General features: G+C 36.4%; 3 protein-coding genes across 23 annotated transcripts in view; 2 read left to right on the top strand and 1 right to left on the bottom strand.

Annotated features, from left to right (window-relative positions):
* Positions 1-1,139, top strand: part of LOC127839366 (protein draper-like) — a 21,842-nt gene extending 20,703 nt beyond the window's left edge. For all 7 annotated transcript variants that reach the window (XM_052367741.1, XM_052367740.1, XM_052367739.1 and 4 more), the window contains exon 9: positions 1-1,139. This exon is cut by the window's left edge. The gene's annotated coding sequence lies outside the window, so the exon portion shown is untranslated.
* Positions 1,140-6,267: 5,128 nt separating this feature from the next.
* The window catches only part of LOC127839362 (ZZ-type zinc finger-containing protein 3-like), a 166,093-nt gene continuing 153,436 nt past the window's right edge, over positions 6,268-18,924 (bottom strand). Inside the window, exons 2-12 of one of the 9 annotated variants that reach the window (XM_052367729.1) lie at positions 16,595-16,740; positions 15,920-16,214; positions 14,771-14,887; positions 13,555-13,678; positions 12,585-12,705; positions 12,033-12,129; positions 11,400-11,495; positions 8,985-9,161; positions 8,180-8,308; positions 7,159-7,259; positions 6,268-6,571 (exon numbers count right to left, since the gene is read on the bottom strand). In XM_052367729.1, the coding sequence (XP_052223689.1) occupies positions 6,406-6,571; positions 7,159-7,259; positions 8,180-8,308; positions 8,985-9,161; positions 11,400-11,495; positions 12,033-12,129; positions 12,585-12,705; positions 13,555-13,678; positions 14,771-14,887; positions 15,920-16,204 (1,413 nt within the window). In that variant the 5' untranslated portion in view covers positions 16,205-16,214; positions 16,595-16,740 and the 3' untranslated portion in view covers positions 6,268-6,405. The remainder of the gene's footprint in view (positions 6,572-7,158; positions 7,260-8,179; positions 8,309-8,984; positions 9,162-11,399; positions 11,496-12,032; positions 12,130-12,584; positions 12,706-13,554; positions 13,679-14,770; positions 14,888-15,919; positions 16,215-16,594; positions 16,741-18,924) is intronic. The other 8 variants (XM_052367727.1, XM_052367725.1, XM_052367723.1 and 5 more) reach the window with 8 other exon arrangements.
* The window catches only part of LOC127839369 (peroxisome biogenesis factor 10-like), a 169,057-nt gene continuing 168,761 nt past the window's right edge, over positions 18,629-18,924 (top strand). For 2 of the 7 annotated variants that reach the window (XM_052367748.1, XM_052367745.1), the window contains exon 1: positions 18,629-18,673. The gene's annotated coding sequence lies outside the window, so the exon portion shown is untranslated. The remainder of the gene's footprint in view (positions 18,674-18,924) is intronic. The other 5 variants (XM_052367743.1, XM_052367744.1, XM_052367742.1 and 2 more) reach the window with 3 other exon arrangements.

Genomic DNA, 18,924 nt, shown 5'->3' with positions numbered 1-18,924 from the left:
TATAATAAAAATACTGCACTAATTTACTTACTTAATTATACAAATCTAGCACAACTATGGTATGATGAACTTGTATCACGGTTGATGTATATTGCAGTATCGTCGTTTTGAGTTCATACGTCATTTTTTACAATCAGTGACATCTACAGAAACAGGTTTATTTGTGTATGCCTCTTGTTATCCACTTAATAAAGATACTACTAAATAGCATAAACAGTAACTAAATATTATATACATAGATAGTATTGGAATCACACAAATATGTTAAAATTTATCAAATTCTTACCAACTGACAACGCAAAAACAATTAAAAATATTGCAACATTTATTTTTAAAGCAGCTGAATTGAGGAATGAATTGAATTTTTAATAGTTTCGCTCCATATATAACTGTCTATTTGTAGTCATAGCAATACAAGCTATATGTATACACATTCTTAGATCATTCAAGTTTATTTGAATAAGATACGACTTTACAATATGCATATACCTACCTTAAATTAGTATGTTACGGTACAATGTTTTATAAATACATATACATGTTAAAAAATAGCCGTGTATTTTCAATATGCATGTCTTGAGAGTTGCAAATTCCTTTTATTGTTAATTCTTAAGTTGCACTGCTAGAATTGAATATGTAAATGCATGTATGTCATTGAACATTGTTGACTACATTGATGATTGTGTGTTATATGTATGTGTACTTATAGGCTTCAAGCCTAATTTATTCTGAAATTAAACCATACAACCATATTTTATAACATAATATTACAATTTTAATACCATATTAGTACAAGTTGATAGTTGAAAGAATGCCATTAATAGTTTGTATCGATGTACAAAGAAAGAGTCAATGCAGGTGATTGTGTGTGATCATATGTACATATTGATAATCTATATTCAAAAGATTACCTTAAGTACATTTATGTAATTATCTATCAGGCTATATACTGAGAAATACGGCTCGTCCAATATGACGTCAAACTATGTGCTCGTCCAAATATATCTTCGTATTGTACAGTGAAACGTTTAATAAGCTTTTTATTCTACATCCCTTCCTTCAGCTCTTTTTCTCATTTTAATTTTTATTTGAAAATGCTTTAATTGCATCTATGCTATTTTCAAGACAAGCGCCCGTGTGAGTCGATTATAGTAAATTCGGATACTTTTTCTCGGTAACGGCTTTTACCGTTATAAAACAATTGCTTAGTGCACTTGTACTCAACTGTCCAATATGGAACAAATACAGACTTTTTGGATCCAATACCGGAATATATTGGACGGTCACGTGGTACATATGAAGCGTGCCGATTGGATGAATTTATTGGATATATAATAAATATAAATATTGTTTGGGACAAAACTGGTTGACAGATAATGTCATCAAAAAGTGCGCCTTATTTGCGCTCATAGTTATATCATTAATGTTATCTGTTAATAAGGATATATTTACAAATTATTCATAGTAATATGTTATACAAATTTGACAAATATTTATCAAAATACTTCTGTTCACTATATACATTTACATTGAATGGCCTTACATTAAACTAATCAAACCAATCAAAATAAGTGCTGATCGTATTTCAGTATCCCGTATCAACTTGTGTCAAGTGCTTGTACGCTTAGCTAGTTTGCATAATGATGAAATGGTAGCATTCATAATTTATTTAATGATTGTACATATATTATAGTTTTGTTGATTCCAGTTCGTTTATTGTAGTTTCATTGAGTTATTAGTATTAATTAGTTTACATTACCAGTGTTATTGCTAGCCAGTCTCCCTCAGTGGGTGAATGAATTATATTTTAAGTTGTTTTTTAAAGATATTTAATATGATATCACGTGTTGCGAATTTGTGCAAATCATTGAGTGTTTGACTAAATATATAGAGTGGCTGAATAATACATAACACTAAATAATTCTGAATAAATAAATTCGTTGTCCATAAAAGAAGCATAACACATATTACGACTAGCAGAGAAACATTTGTGGGTCACTTGCAACAATATATTATATACAGTTTGGTTTTCCTATTTTGGGAATACGTAATAAGTAATTTGTATGCAACACATGAAGTATTGTTAAATGTTTAGTAAACAAAAACAAAATATGTTTGTGTACACGACCATGAAGTTGTGTTAAATTTTAAGTAAACAAAAACAAAATATTTTGTGTACATGACTACCTGCTATATTCCAATATGCAATTCTGCATTTTTTGTTGATGTTTGTAAACATGTTATCTTATCATGTTTTCATGCGTATATTATAACTTTATGTGTGTGTATATCAGGTCATGTGTGTGTGCTTATACGTGTTTGAGCTCCTACATGACACTTAAAGACTTCAATATGAATGAACACCATCGAGTGAGCTAAGTGGTCGTAAGGTCGTAAGGTCGTCCTTACGTGTTGAATTTCTTGTGCAAATGTTCGTTGGTCTTCATATCTGTTCATCAATACCCGTTATTAATCATATATCTACATTAAAAACAAAATCAATAGTCTCATTCTACATAAAATAAATAGCCAAGGTGAGTGGTCACCTTGGCACTCTTTTATCATGTCTTCTTTAGATGTAACTAAGGCGAAATATATGTTAAATAAAAAATATATCTCAGCGAACCACATGCCTCTGTGACGCAATCGATTTTATTGCTCTTGTAAGATATTTACCTACCTATTTGTTAATACGTTCAGGGTGTAATTATATAGCAATGAAATGCGAAAACCTTTGCCTTACACTTAAATCAATATCTGACGCCAAATACACACAGGGGCATAATTTGAACAAACTTGGTAGAGGACCACTTTACGATATCGTATGGTTCTCCTCTACCAAGAAGTTAAAGTAATAACCATGTGGTTCAAATTTGCCCCGTCATGGGTATGTTTTGAACATCTTCATTTCAGTAATAAAAACGTATCCTTATCAGAAATCATCATAGTTAGATATACCTTTAACCGAAAAGGATACGGCCAGCGGGTGTGGTGAAAGAAATTGGTATGGGGACTGAGTGGTGAACGGTATGGACAAGACTGTACCAAAAAAGTATATGCATTTTCACACGTGTATAAACTGCCATTTTGATTAGTATGGCTTTGAAATGATATGTTTTAGTGGGAATTAAAAATAAACCTAGTAGAATAATAAAAATTAAATTTAATATTAAATATTTTAACAAAACCAGCAAGATTGATTTGCAATGAAATAACACAAGGCTAAATTTCAAATCAAATAAGCTGTTTAATTTTATCATTAATGGACATATCAAGTCATTACAAATAACTGACAAATACAAATGAACATGTGTTTGTGAATTGTAATGCTTTAAATAATGTAAATGAAATAAGAACAAATGAAGACCTGAATATGTTTTTTTTCTAAACAAAAGTCATTCTTGGATTTGTGCTGATTATCTTTACTTGAAAAAGTCACATTAAAAAAAGGTTTTGTAAATTCTCTCAAGAGCAACATTCAATCATACACGTACAAACCCTTTTTTAACATTTCTAAACCTATAGTGAAACAAATAATGTACAGAGTCATTGAGATTTTGTGAGATCAAACCCGAAAAACACTATGCATTGTCTTTAGCATGATCTGAAAAATACAACAAAACACTATGCACCGTCTTCACAAGTGAAGCAAAAATTTACAGTAATTAATTGCTAAAATATCCAGTTTTAGTTTATGCTTAGAAGTGAAATGTAGACAAGAGGGCCTGAAAGGCCCAATGTCGCTCACTCAAGATACAAAGGAACTGACCTGTTCTTTGCAGCCCAAGATATCATTAAAACAATGTTCTGACAAAATTTCATGAAAATTAAATGATAAATGTGACTTTAAGAGTGTAAACAACGTTTTACTATAGCCATATAAGGAAAAATGCCCCGCCCCCTGGTGGTAATGTTTTTCAACCAACCGGAACCATTTTCGAACTTTTCCAAGATATCATTAGGACAAATTGTGTGACAAAGTTTCATGTGGATTGGGCAATAAATGAGTGCTAGCAAGGCAAATGTTGACGCCACATGCCGCATGACAGACAAAAGGCTATTGTGAAAGCACACCATGAGCACAATGTACTCAGGTCAGCAAATAAAATTAAATCCTATTTTGTATCCTCTGCCACTGTGCTGGAACACTTAAAGATAAAAAAGTCATTTAATTTATTTTCAATAACCATAATTTTGTTATTGGGGCTTCATGTGTGCGTAAGTGGTGTATATAAAAATTCACTTAAATGTAATCAGACCTAAAAATAGACCTTGATCTAAAACAACAAGAAAATAATATTGCTTTAACAACTGCATACTGTCAACAGTGTTTGCCAAAGTGTTCATAATACACGTTCTCATCATTAAAGGTCAGCTAGTTGTGAAGGTTCTAGCACTGCATGTTCAGCAAGCAGACATGTAGTTGGGGTCCAGGGTTCCGCTAGCAGGCATGCAGTTGGGGTCCAGGGTTCAGCTAGTAGGCATGTAGTTGGGGTCCAGTGTTCGGCTAACGGGCATGTAGTTGGGGTGCAAGGTTCAGCTAGCAGGCATGTAGTTGGAGTCCAGGGTTCAGCTAGCGGTCATGTTGTTGGGGTCCAGGGTTCAGCTAGCAGGCGTGTAGTTGGGGTCAAGGGTTCAGCTAGGAGGCATGTATTTAGGGTCTAGGGTTCAGCTAGCAGGTGGGTAGTTCGGGTCCAGGGTTCAGCTAGCAGTCATGTAGTTGGGGTCCAGGGTTCAGCTAGCAGGCATGTAATTAGGGTCTAGGGTTCAGCTAGCAGGCATGTAGTTAGGGTCCAGGGTTCAACTAGCAGGCATGTGGTTAGGGTCCACGGTTCAGCTTGCAGGAATGTAGTTGGGGTTCAGCTAGCAGGCATGTTGTTAGGGTCCATGGTTCAGCTAGCAGGCATGAAGATAGGGTCCAGGGTTCAGCTAGCAGGCATGTAGTTAGGGTCCAGGATTCAACTAGCAGGACTGTACTAGGGGTCCAGTGTTCAGCAAGCAGGCATTTAGTTCGGGTTCAGGGTTCAGCTAGCGGGCATGTAGTTTGGTTCCAGGGTTCAGCTAGCAGGCATGTAGTTGGTGTCCAGGGTTCAGCTAGCAGGCATGTAGTTTGGGACCAGGGTTCAGCTAGCAGGCATGTAGTTGGGGTCCAGTGTTCATCTAGCGGGCATGTAGTTGAGGTCCAGGGTTCAGCTAGCAGTCATGTAGTTGGGGTCCAGGGTTCAGCTAGCAGGCATGTAGTTGGGGTCCAGGGTTCAGCTAGAAGGCATGTAGTTGGGGTCCAGGGTTCAGCTAGCAGTCATGTAGTTGAGGTCCAGGGTTCAGCTAGCAGGCATGTAGTTGGGGTCCAGGGTTCAGCTAGAAGGCATGTAAATGGGGTCCAGGGTTCAGCTAGCAGGCATGTAGTTGGGGTCCAGTGTTCAGCTAGCAGGCATTTAGTTGGGGTCCAGGGTTAAGCTAGCGGGCATGTAGTTGGGTCCAGGGTTCAGCTAGCAGGCGTGTAGTTAGGGTCCAGTGTTCAGCTAGCAGGCATGTAGTTGGGGTCCAGGGTTAAGCTAGTGGGCATGTAGTTGAGGTCCAGGGTTCAGCTAGCAGGCGTGTAGTTAGGGTCCAGTGTTCAGCTAGCAGGAATGTAGTTGGTGTCCAGGGTTCAGCTAGCAGGCATGTAGTTTGGGTCCAGGGTTCAGCTAGCAGGCATGTAGTTGGGGTCCAGGGTTAAGCTAGGGGGCATGTAGTTGGGTCCAGAGTTAAGCTAGTGGGCATGTAGTTGGGGTCCAGTGTTCAGCTAGCAGGCATGTAGTTGGGGTCCAGTGTTCAGCTAGCAGGCATGTAGTTGGGGTCAAGTGTTCAGCTAGTAGGCATGTAGTTGGGGTCCAGTGTTCAGCTAACGGGCATGTAGTTGGGTCCAGAGTTAAGCTAGCGGGCATGTAGTTGGGGTCCAGTGTTCAGCTAGCAGGCATGTACTTGGGGTCCAGAGTTAAGCTAGCGGGCATGTAGTTGGGGTCCAGGGTTAAGCTAGTGGGCATGTAGTTTTGGTCCAGGGTTAAGCTAGCAGGCATGTAGTTGGGGTCCAGGGTTCAGCTAGCAGGCATGTAGTTTGGGTTCAGGGTTCAGCTAGAAGGCATGTAAATGGGGTCCAGAGTTCAGCTAGCAGGCATGTAGTTGGGGTCCAGGGTTCAGCTAGCAGGCATGTAGTTGGGTCCAGAGTTCAGCTAGCAGGCATGTAGTTTGGGTTCAGGGTTCAGCTAGAAGGCATGTAAATGGGGTCCAGGGTTCAGCTAGCAGGCATGTAGTTGGGGTCCAGGGTTCAGCTAGCAGGCATGTAGTTGGGGTCCAGGGTTCAGCTAGCAGGCATGTAGTTGGGGTCCAGGGTTCAGCTAGCAGGCATGTAGTTGGGTCCGGTGTTCAGCTAGCAGGCATGTAGTTGGGGTCCAGATAGTTGTACCCTGTAGATGAGCCTCCAGGTAGGAACCCCATGTAGTCAGTGTCACGGAACCCAGAGTCCGCGCTTTCCAGAGACCTCTTGGGCTTCAACCTGTGACTGGAGTTGTGCATGGACGACTCATAACCACTGGAAACAGAGCAGTAGTAAATGATATTTTCACAAATCACACTATACTCAACATTTATCAGCTAACATCACAACACTAAAGTGTTCATCAAGTTTTAACTGAAACATGTGTTATCAAAACTGCTTCAAAATACTATTAACATCACATTATTTTTGTTTTGTTTTTATCAAAAGCCTTGCTTGAAGGACATGGATTTGATGACAACAGAAACAATATATACAACCTATTTTTTTTAATTCGGAATTGATTTGAAGTAGGAGTACTAAAATTTTAAAAGTGTAACCATTTTGATGAAGGTTATATTTATTATATGAGCTTTGTTCTACGTAAACTGGGCTTAACAATGTGCATAAAATGTAATCCCAGATAAGCCTGAGAAGTCTGCACAGGATAATCAGGAAAATACTTTCCATTGTTATGGAGTCTTCTGTTTAGAGGGAGTCTCTTCTAAATGCTAATCCAGTGTAGACAAAAAGAAATGTCCCAGATTAGCCTTGCAAACTGCTCAGGCTAATCTGGGACAACACTTCCTGCACATGCAATTCGCAGAGCTTTCCCAGAACCAAGCTCGATATATTGGCCTTACCTGTCGACACACTCATCACAGAAGTCCACTGCGAGGTCTGGCGGGCAATCCATGCAGTGCCAGCGAGTACCGACTATAGGCTCACACTCGCATCTGTCGCACTGAAACAGACTTCATCTTAAACATTTTGCGATCAGAAGCAAAGTGAAAATGGCTATGTGCAAACAGCATAAAACCAGAACAACATACAAGTAACATGCAACCTGTTTAGGTTTTATGAGGTTTGCTGCTCAGGTATCAGTGTCTAAGGGTTGGAGATGAAGCTTTTTAAACAGGAATCTAATAAGAAAGTACTTATATTTAATAAGATTTTCTTAGGGACTACAAACATGTCAATGTGTGTAGCTGAGTGGAAAAGGATTAAGTCATTACCCTATATCATTATTCCTGTGTAAATGTACATAAGGGTAAAAATTAGCCTGAGTTTTATTAAAATAAACAACTTAAATCGAATCCCATATTGTTCTCGCAGATAAAATTTCACTGATACATTAACACTGTTTCTTTATTAGGCTGCTATTATTTTGTTTTAAAGGGCTACTATTGCATTGTTTTAAATGAATGTCTATATAAAAACGCATGTATTTATGACCCATGTCATGCAAAAATGTGTCTATAGACATATGTGGCCAGCATATATCTAGACTAGACATTATTTATTACCTTGAATCTGACATGTTCTGTCATGTTCTCTATTACCTTGAATTCGATACGAAGCTTCACATTATAAAATACCTTAAATACAACTAGTTCCGTCATGTTCTCTATAACATTGAATTTGACACGAAGCTTCACATTATTAAATACCTTGAATCTGACATGTTCCGTCATGTTCTCTATTACCTTTAATTAGACACGAAGCGTCACATTATTTATTACCTTAAATCCGACAGGTTCCGTCATGTTCTCTATTACCTTGAATAGACACACAGCGTTACAGTATTTATTACCTTGAATCTGACATGTTCCGTCATGTTCTGTATTACCTTGAATAGACACACAGCGTTACAGTATTTATTACCTTGAATCCGACATGTTCTGTCATGTTCTCAGCACTCTGCCTGATCTTTCTGTTCCTCAGCTGTTTCAGCCTCAGCAGCTCCTGGTACTCCTCTGTTCCTCTCAACTCTAACGGAAACCCTTCGTCATCCTGGGAGCACACACATTGACAAGCTTTTATTCATACATGCTGAGCCATATAAATGACATACACGATACATCAAATGAACCTTAGAACATTCTTCTTTAACAAATAACAACAAGACCATAATGATAGGAAACTCCATCCTAAATATTTGTGTTCTCCTAATTTTGAACCAATGATTCACTGTGCTTCAATAACAGGCATGCCTGGAGAGATCAACCGACAGTATGAGACCCACCGACTGACAAAGGGAACAAAGTGATTCCAAAATAGCCCCACCTCTGCCTTCCCTAGCAACTGGTAGTAGGGAAATGATATAAGCAATATGAATAACAGCCTACATTAACCTTAAGAAATACAAATATATACTCCTGCAATGTTGATTGTATGGTTTCCCAAGTTTCCTACTCTTTCCCACCACCAAACACCTTATGATGTTTAAATCTAATAAGTTTTTAATATCATGTGAGCTACACTGACACAAATTAATAAATAATCAACCCATGTTAAAATGGTGTCCATGTTCCCCTTTGATTTAATATGTACTAACACTGTAAAATAATGGATACAAAAAAACTTAAAAGTTAAGAACCAATCACCAAAATGTTTTTTGCTCCATAAGAGATACTGAAATGGGTATTATTTGGCCTCAAGTTGATCTTAATAAGAACACTAGACTCACAGAGAAGTCCTCGTCTGCCATGGCATCCCAGTTCTCAGTGCCAGAGGTGACACTGCCCTCGTAGCTCTGGGAGTTCTCATCATCGTTGTCTGTCATGAACACCGGTGGAGTGACAGAGGCAAGGAAGGTGGAGTTGTAGTACATCCTGTTGTAGCGGTGGTGACGATGGCTACCAACCTGCACACACATGGCAATGAGAAATAGTGTAAAACAGGTGGTATTGTAAATGGAAAATATTGTAAAAACAGGTGGTATTGTCAATGGGAAATATTGTAAAAACAGGTGGTATTGTCAATGGGAAATATTGTACAAACAGGTGGTATTGGCAATGGGAAATATTGTAAAAACAGGTGGTATTGTCAATGGGAAATATTGTAAAAACAGGTGGTATTGTCAATGGAAAATATTGTAAAAACAGGTGGTATCATCTATGGGAAATATTGTAAAAACAGGTGGTATTGTCAATGGGAAATATTTTAAAAACAGGTGGTATTGTCAATGAGAAATATTGTTAAAACAGGTGGTATTGTCAATGGGAAATATTGTAAAAACAGGTGGTATCGTCAATGGGAAATATTGTAAAAAAAGGTGGTATTGTCAATGGGAAATATTGTAAAAACAGGTGGTATTGTCAATGGGAAATATTGTAAAAACAGGTGATGTCATCAATTGGAAAGATTGTAAAAACAGGTGGTATTGTCGATGAGAAATATTGTAAAAACAGGTGGTATTGTCAATGAAAAATATTGTAAAAACAGGTGGTATCGTCAATGGGAAATGTTGTAAAAACAGGTGGTATCGTCAATGGAAAATATTGTAAAAACAGGTGGTATTGTCAATGGGAAATATTGTAAATACAGGTGGTGTTGTCAATGGGAAATATTGTAAAAACAGGTGGTATTGTCAATGGGAAATATTGTAAAAACAGGTGGTATCGTCAATGGAAAATATTGTAAAAACAGGTGGTATTGTCAATGGGAAATATTGTAAATACAGGTGGTATTGTCAATGGGAAATATTGTAAAAACAGGTGGTATTGTCAATGGGAAATATTGTAAAAACAGGTAGTATTGTCAATGGGAAATATTGTAAAAACAGGTGGTATCGTCAATGGGAAATATGGTAAAAACAGGTGGTATTGTCAATGGGAAATATTGTAAAAACAGGTGGTATTGTCAATGGGAAATATTGTAAAAAACAGGTGGTATTGTCAATTGAAAATATTTAAAAACAGGTGGTATCGTCAATGGGAAATATTGTAAAAACAGGTGGTATTGTCAATTGAAAATATTGTAAAAACAGGTGGTATCGTCAATGGGAAATATTGTAAAAACAGGTGGTATCGTCAATGGGAAATATTGTAAAAACAGGTGGTATCGTCAATGGAAAATATTGTAAAAACAGGTGGTATTGTCAATGGGAAATATTGTAAATACAGGTGGTATTGTCAATGGGAAATATTGTACAAACAGGTGGTATTGTCAATGGGAAATATTGTAAAAACAGGTGGTATTGTCAATGGGAAATATTGTAAAAACAGGTGGTATCGTCAATGGGAAATATGGTAAAAACAGGTGGTATTGTCAATGGGAAATATTGTAAAAACAGGTGGTATTGTCAATGGGAAATATTGTAACAAACAGGTGGTATTGTCAATTGAAAATATTGTAAAAACAGGTGGTATCGTCAATGGGAAATATTGTAAAAACAGGTGGTATTGTCAATGGGAAATATTGTAAAAACAGGTGGTATTGTCAATGGGAAATATTGTAAAAACAGAGGGTATTGTCAATGGGAAATACTGTAAAAACAGGTGGTATTGTCAATGGGAAATATTGTAAAACAGGTGGTATTATTAGTTCATTTAATAATTAAATAATCTGCTCTGTTGACCAAATGCAAATATATGGAATTATTTTATAACTTCAAAAGAATTACTTATACCGTTTGTTGTTAGGATTATTAGCTGTATTTAATAGATTTCATTCATATAACAATGGCCACTTAACCTAGTGACATTTTACCTGTGCAAGCATAGGAGATGTAAGGGCTTAACCACCACAAGGTGTACACAATGAAATACTTTCTAAAGACCATAATCCCTCTACTTTTGATTAAAGCATTGCAGTTGTTGTGTGATTTATTGCATGGAAACTTCTGTACATGAACCAGATTGAGGGCAAAAATGTCTGTGGAAGTTTTTTAGGACAATGTACGCACAAGTTATGGTAAGGCTGGGATTCAAACACAAGATACACCAGATTGAAGATCCTGGACTCACATCAGCCTTCTCAGACACTGATACTGATATAAGTGTCACTGGGGAAAATGGGGCTTAATGCATGGGCTTAAAGTTTTGTCCCAGATTAGGCTGAGCTGGATATTCATTTAGAAGACAATTCATTCAAACAAAACCTTCTTCTTGAGATTTATGGTGCTTGGCATCCTTCCAGGGATGGGAAGCCCCGCCTTGGCAAGCTTGATGAAGTACTTCTGCACTCGACTCTGAACCTGACCACAAGCAAAAAAAACCCGCTCTTAAAACTTGCGTATTTTTTAATCATAAAACATAATAAAGAACTTAGTTGTTAAACATTTTCAATGTTTTGAGTCATGACATGTATACACATTTCTGTGTCATTATTGATATTAACTTCAGTTGTGATTTAAAGATTTTTTTAAAGCATAGGGAATATATTATAATAACAATATGCCAATTTCCTGAGTAGAACCAGTGTATCGTGTCTTAAGAATGAGCATTTGAAGACTAGTCCTGTTAGAATCAAGCTCACAAACACATTAGACCATGGCATGTACAATCAAACATACAAATGCAATTTATTATTTAAAGAATTTCTTGGATCCATATAGAGGTAACCCACAAATTGTATCAATTATTCAAAGGTCAATTTTTTTTAAATTAAGTTCCCTTAAAATGGGGTAAAGATATGTTTTTGCCTTAATAACATGCAATAGCAATATCCCAATATGCAGGCATGAATGTAACCTCAGTGATTCAACAAACAACCACAAACTCTCAGGCCCAACCTGCAGCGTAGTGCGGTTGCCAAGGGCAGCTGCTATCTTCTGAAATCTCCTAGCCTCTATTTCCTCTGGAGGAAACTGTATCAGTAGCTCTTCCAAGCTGAAAACACACCCATCGATATAAGTTCATTTTCTTGATGCAAAGCTAGTTTATTCAGGATGATAAATATTTAAAAATGTCAATCTGGTGTTCTTGATGCTTCCAAAATAATGAGAAGTTAGTAAAATGCCCACTGTGCTAGTAAAAGTAACTCATTCTAAGCTCTAGTATGGTATGAAAGTACTGAGGGTGTATATCCCATACACCATCAGTTACTAACTGTGTAACGATTATATCTCAACCGACTACTCAATTACTCGGGGTGTATGAAAATTACTTGGGATATATGGAAAAAACACCATGAGCACGTGACCGCTCTAAGCCAATTGGATATGGTCAGTTTTGTTGGAGGTGAGATATACGAGAAAATTCCATATGCAACAAGCACTTTTGAACTGAAAAAATATTTATCTGTTTCCTTGCAAAAAATTATTCTTCTCACCCCCACTACCTACCGTTTCTGCTCCTCAGTGGTCCACAACTGGTTGAAAGTCTGCGGCTTCTCCTCCGTCTTAACACGGCCCCGGATCACCGCCCCCTCCACATCCTGGGGTGCAGATACCATCTTGACCTCCTCTGTTTAAGAATACAGGGCATAGACATTGCATGACTGATTACAAACTACATGTTTATTTAATACTGTATCAAATATTGTCAATCATGATGCTGGTGATGATTATGATGCAATATGAAGCAAATTGATAATGAGGATAATTATTATTATTGTTTGTCTTCTTAGTTTGCTATGAGAACATGATGAAAACGCAATCAAGAGTAATGAATGTATACAGATGAAAATATATAATGATACTGATGATAAAATAGTTGATACTATTCTTAATATTATAATTTGTAACAGCTGTGAACATCTGTTTAAAGAATATAAATAGACACAGTGATATATTTTTTCTTTACATGTATCTATTGTATTGATACTTGCACATGCACAACTGACATATATACATGTAGATGTATTTATTTGTTGTACAGCCAAACCTCTTTCTAGAGACCACCCCACTATAAAGACCAATTTTTTTAAAAGTCCTTTGATTGATCTCATTACCTACTTTTACTGTTAAAAACAAATGAATTAAGAGCTTCTGATATAAATTTGCCGTGCTCTGTGAAAAGGGGGTTTTATGCATGTGCTTAAAGTGTCCTCCTAGATAGCCTGTGTATTCTGCACAGGCTAATCAGGGACAACACTTTCCTCTTTAATATTTTTCTTTTAAGAAAAGTCTCTTCTTAGCAAAATACCACTTTCGGCGGAAAGTGAAGTCCCTGGTTAGCCTGTGCAGACTGCACAGGCTAATCTGGGATGTTACTTTATGCACATGCATTAAACCCTCTTTTCACAGAGCATGACTCAAATATAAAATGATCATGAAAAAACTTTTTTGTGATAATAAGTTGCTCGGCACACACCTGGGGGGACATTCCCGTCTGTGAGCTGCTTCTTCAGTCTGGTCATGTGACGATGGCTGCCAAACGTTGAGAAGTCCAGCGTACTTGTGTATTTCTCCCAGCTGATATGGGGCAGCTCTGCAATCTGTGACAGCATGGTCATGTTTAACTCAGCAGTGTCAACATCAACAATCTGCATTTCCTTGGTGAATCAGTAGTACAATTTAATGCACAAGTGAATCAAGGACAGAATTTACAGTTATTTTATAAATGGTGCATGGACCAGAAGCAAATATATTTTTTAAGTCAGTCTATAAGCCATTTAGGCCTGCAAACTACCACAGTGTAAATAAAGGATCTCCCATGAATGAAAAGGCACACACTTCATGCTAATCTTAAAATACCCACAGTTTTCTGGTTAGTAAATGGTTAGTACCATTACAAAGACAAGACTGGACCTTAATAACAGGTATGCATTAAGCTGGAACTAAACATTTTAGAATATTATCAATTAGAAATAGTTGTTTTAATTCAAATTGGGAAGAAAATAATAAGCATAACATTTGGAATCAGTCCTTTGCAATTTAAATAAGGGAAATAAAATATTTACTTCAGTGCTAATTAAACTTTTGTCATTACAATAACATTATAGCACACTAATTTTCATGTCCCATTTCATTTAAATAGCATATTATAGTGAACATCTTTTAACTCTTTCAGTGCTGGAACCGAATTTTGAAGGTCTTTGCAAACAGTTTGGATCCAGATGAGACGCCACAGAACGTGGCGTCTCATCAGGATCCAAACTGTTTGCTATTCTGATAGTATTCTTTGAAAAAAATCGAAGAAAATGCTAATTTTAGAAATTCAGCAGACGACATTTTAGCAGACAACAAACTTCCCAGCATGCAAAGGGATAAACCAATAAAGTAAATGATCCTTGCTCTAGGAAAACCGGGCTTAATGCATGTGTGTAAAGTGTTGTCCCAGTGCAGTCTGCACTGCGTAAAGTGTTGTCCCAGTGCAGTCTGCACTGCGTAAAGTGTTGTCCCAGTGCAGTCTGCACAGGCTCATCAAGGACAACACTTTCAGCCTACATTGAATTGTCTTTTAGAAAGAGACTTCATTTAAACTAGAAATTGGAAAGTGTCTCCCAGACTGCACAGGCTAATCTTGGACGACACTTAACACACATGCTTTAAGCCCCATTTTCCCAGAGGTTGGCTCATATTTGCACCTTCTGAGGCCTGGGCAGGTTAAGGTCGATGCCCTTTTGCAGTTTCTGTACAAACTGTATGGGGTCTGAGAGGGCCGCCTGACGACCTTCATACAGCAGGTCAAGGTCCTTCACAGCCTATAAGGTTTAAATGTAAATACAAACAATAGTTGAATGATATCACATTTTTTGTATTTTAAAATTTATGTCAATTTAACAACAACAACAACCAAATAACACCATTAAACACCATTAAGGCAATGAACAAACGAGTATAGAAATGGGGTATTTGTTATGCCAAAATTATATATGGTGGAAAGAAAAACAAAGAGTCGTACAGGAGACTAAAAACGGAACTAACTTTTATGCCCCAAAAAGAGAGCGACTTCTGTCTTTACCCGCAAGTGTTCATCCTACCAAGGTTTAAGTTCAAAATCTTGAATATATATAGCATATTATCAACAAATAAAGATTAATTATTTCATCATAAGTGAATTGTAAATTTTAATCTATTGTTTTATTCTTAACCATAATGAAAACATGTGAATTGTAAAATGATTAAAAAATATTCCTTTTAGAAAATTCAGAGTGCTTAACCTAATATCACACAAGTATAAGTTACACTAACTGACTTGGTGTTGACAAACAATGCAAGAATGAAGGGCTTTAAGACAAGATTACTAAACATAATTTCGAAATTCTGCACTTCTACTATGACACATTAACCACTAAACGGGATATATACTTATAAAAATACTACTGTATTTGTTTGAAAATAATCAAAAGTATTTAGTTTCTATGTTATTTCAGAATAAAAAAGCCCTTCTGTGATTTGAAACTGGAAATTCTTACTTATTAAGTGAGAAATTCTTCAATGGCAAAGCGTGACCCATGGCAATTTGCCAACTTGAAAATGTTTCACCATGATATGAGCTCTGGGAAAACTAGGCTAAATGCATGTGTACTGTGTTGTCCTTAATTTGCCTGTGCAGTCCACACAGGCTTATCAGGAACAACACTTTCCAACTTAACTGGATTTTTGGTTAGAATAGTCTATTTTTAAACAAATATAGCAGAAAGTGTTGTCCCGGATCAGCCTGTGTTGAAAAACCTAAACGCATATGCATTAAGCAAAGTTTTCCCACAATGAGGCTCACATGTTAACAATACCTGTATTCTCTGAGCTTCTAGAAGAGCAATGGTCTTCAGTAACACCTGGTAGTCATGGTTCCCCCTCAAGGCCACATGGTCTGATTCAAAGTAGTAGGTCTCTTTCTCATCATCAGGTGTGTCTGAGTCTGCATCCTGATTGGCCGGATTTTTAAACAAACTGAAATCTGATTGGTCAGTCAGGATTGAGTCTGATTCGGATTGGTCCATTGCTTGAAAGCTGCTCTCTGATTGGTCAAGCCTTACACTAGGTGAGTTACTTATGTCTTCCGCAACCAAAGCCATTTTGATGGTCCTGCAATATTAAATTGGAAAAAGTAATTACAAGTAGTTAAAAGGTTTAGAAAGAACATTAAAGAAACAAACATAAATTTCCTATCAAATACATGTCATTGTTTACTGTTATAGCAATTTTTCAAAACTATACACCGTCTTTGGTGATATTTACATAAAATACAATAGTATTTAGGATAACATTTTAAATGATAGATTACTTCAATTGAAAGATCTGATACCACACTGGGTTATACAAAGGTAGCAATAGTAACAAGTTATAAAGGGCCTTTGGCGCTGTTTTAATAATTACTTTTTAACCATGATTGTCAATTAATAGCTAACATATAGACAACCAAACAAAGGAGAACAAATAATTGCATGTGGTCACACTATGTTCACCTTCTGTCAGTTGTGTCAGAAAAACTTCAGTCCCATCCAGCGCAGAAATAGACAAATTACAAAGACAATGAGAGTGCTTGGGATGAGCATGAGATAGTACAGCAGGGAGCCAGTGTCCATCACCTTGGTGTTCAATATTGCGTAGGCTGAAAAATTGGAAATCTGCATCATTTTGTTTTAGTTTAACTAACTACTACATGTATTGAACATCAGTGCCTCCATAATTGTATTACACTTAATGGAACTTATGAGATGAAACATATTATTACTATGAAACTACATGTAGTTCCAACTGTTCTCTTAAAGCTTGATTGTAGCCTTGTTGTTGTTGTTTGCTCAAATATCTTCATAATTAAATTGAATTGTCTACAGTTTGCCAAAAAATCATAGAATAACAAGAGCTATCAGAGGACAGCACGCTCGACTATTCGAGTGCTTGACAGTATAACATAAGCCATCATGGGGAAATTGTTCAAATTATTCAATAAGGTCAAGGTAATAGTTCAGGTATATTTTCCACAATCTATTGAACATTTGTAAAGACATAAAACAAACTAATAAGATTTTATTTCAAGTTTGATATCAATAGCTTGGGTGGGAAGTTTGGACGGTCCTTCAAAAATAAAGTTAATAAATAATAATTTTTTTTTGTAACCATGTTTTAAAGAAAAAAAATATTCGTTTTGGGTTGGGTGGGGGGGCAGAGAGGGGGGTTTAATGTGGGGTGTGGTTATTAATAATATCAGACAATCTTTCAATAATAAAAAAAGGAAAAAATAAATAATTTTTTATTTTGGGGGGGGGGGGGGGCAGGGATTCTGGGTTGGGGCGTGGGGTATTGTTTGGGTGGAATCCATTGTGGTATTCAGGTAAGTGTTGTTTTGTCAAAGTATTAATAAAATCTGATCATAAATAAAGAAGTAATGGCAATGTAACTAAAGTAATATGCATCTTATTAGTGAAAAAAGGGCCATAATTCTTACAAATTTTTTGATACAGTTGTCTGCTCTTGTTTATAAATTGGGGTCATGTTGGTAAAGATGAAAGCAATATGTCAAGGGACAATGAAAATATTTGAGGTGGTACGCAAACTTTAACATAGATTTATCAATAATATGCATATTGTAAGTGAAAAAGGGGACATAATACTTACAAAATGCTTGATACAGTTTTCTGCTCTTGTTTATAGGTTGGGGTCATGTTGGTAAAGAAGTATGCAAAATTTTAAAGCAATATGTCAAGGGACAATGAAAGTATTTGGGGTGGTATGCAAACTTTAACATTTGCATGCTAACACTAACGGGAACGGGAACGCTAACGCCGAGGTGAGTAGGATAGCTCCACTATATATATTTCATATATAATAGTCGAGCTAAAAATGCAAGGTTTTAATTGTATTAAAACAACATTACAAGCAAAATAGCTCTTCTTTCTACGAAACATGTTTAAAATATTGGATTGTCGAGTCTGCATGAAAAATGAAGTGCTTCATCCATAACTTAGAGAAAAAACATCTATTGTCAACATCACGTTTAACATAATGGAAATTTAATCTTACGTATGATATTTAATATAAAGTTTTGTTAGTAAATAGCTCTTCTAAAGACATTTGTCACAGATATTTAACTTTGTAAGTCTGTGAACAAATCTATAATCCATTTACACCTTATAATTCCTTTTCTTTAGAAGAATCTGAATATTATAACCATATGGCATCAGTTGCAGACGTAAGGGATAGGGGTGGGGTGGCATGAGAATTGTACCTTTAAGCAAAATATCGATAAAGTAAATCCAAGAGGAAAAGAACGCCTTGTGCAAAGCATGAACCCACGTCTGCTGGGACCCTGGCATGGCACTCTATTAACTGAGCTCACATTAATAATAATTCCATACCCTCTACCCACTGAGTGATTTCATGTATACATCAAACCCCAGGGCACTTACCTTTGGAATATTTAACAACTATTAACGATAAAATGAAAAGAAACAATGTAGAGTTTCTCAACAACTACTAGGACAATATTGTGTTATAAAAAGTTATACTGTCACCGTTAAAACAACAAAACAACAACAACAAAAGTAAGTATTTTTGCTCTAAGATTTTTGGAGTGATTTATTCGTAAGAATAGAATATTCAGACAATATTCTTGTTTTTAGGTTGCAAATAAACGCACTTTAGATTAGAGACATGACGCAAATTTCACTGGCATATGCATTTAAGCGCCGAATGCGTTCGTTTTAAAGTGAATGTATTTTCCGGACAAATTTAGTTTGGATATCATATTTGTGCATTTGAGTTTATTATCCAAAAGTACTGTCTGTTTAAACAT

This window comes from Dreissena polymorpha, chromosome 7 (assembly GCF_020536995.1).
Source record: "Dreissena polymorpha isolate Duluth1 chromosome 7, UMN_Dpol_1.0, whole genome shotgun sequence".
NCBI classification, from domain to species: domain Eukaryota; kingdom Metazoa; phylum Mollusca; class Bivalvia; order Myida; family Dreissenidae; genus Dreissena; species Dreissena polymorpha.
The sequence above is the reverse complement of the archived record's forward strand: the minus strand, read 5'-3'. Positions and strand labels throughout refer to the sequence as shown.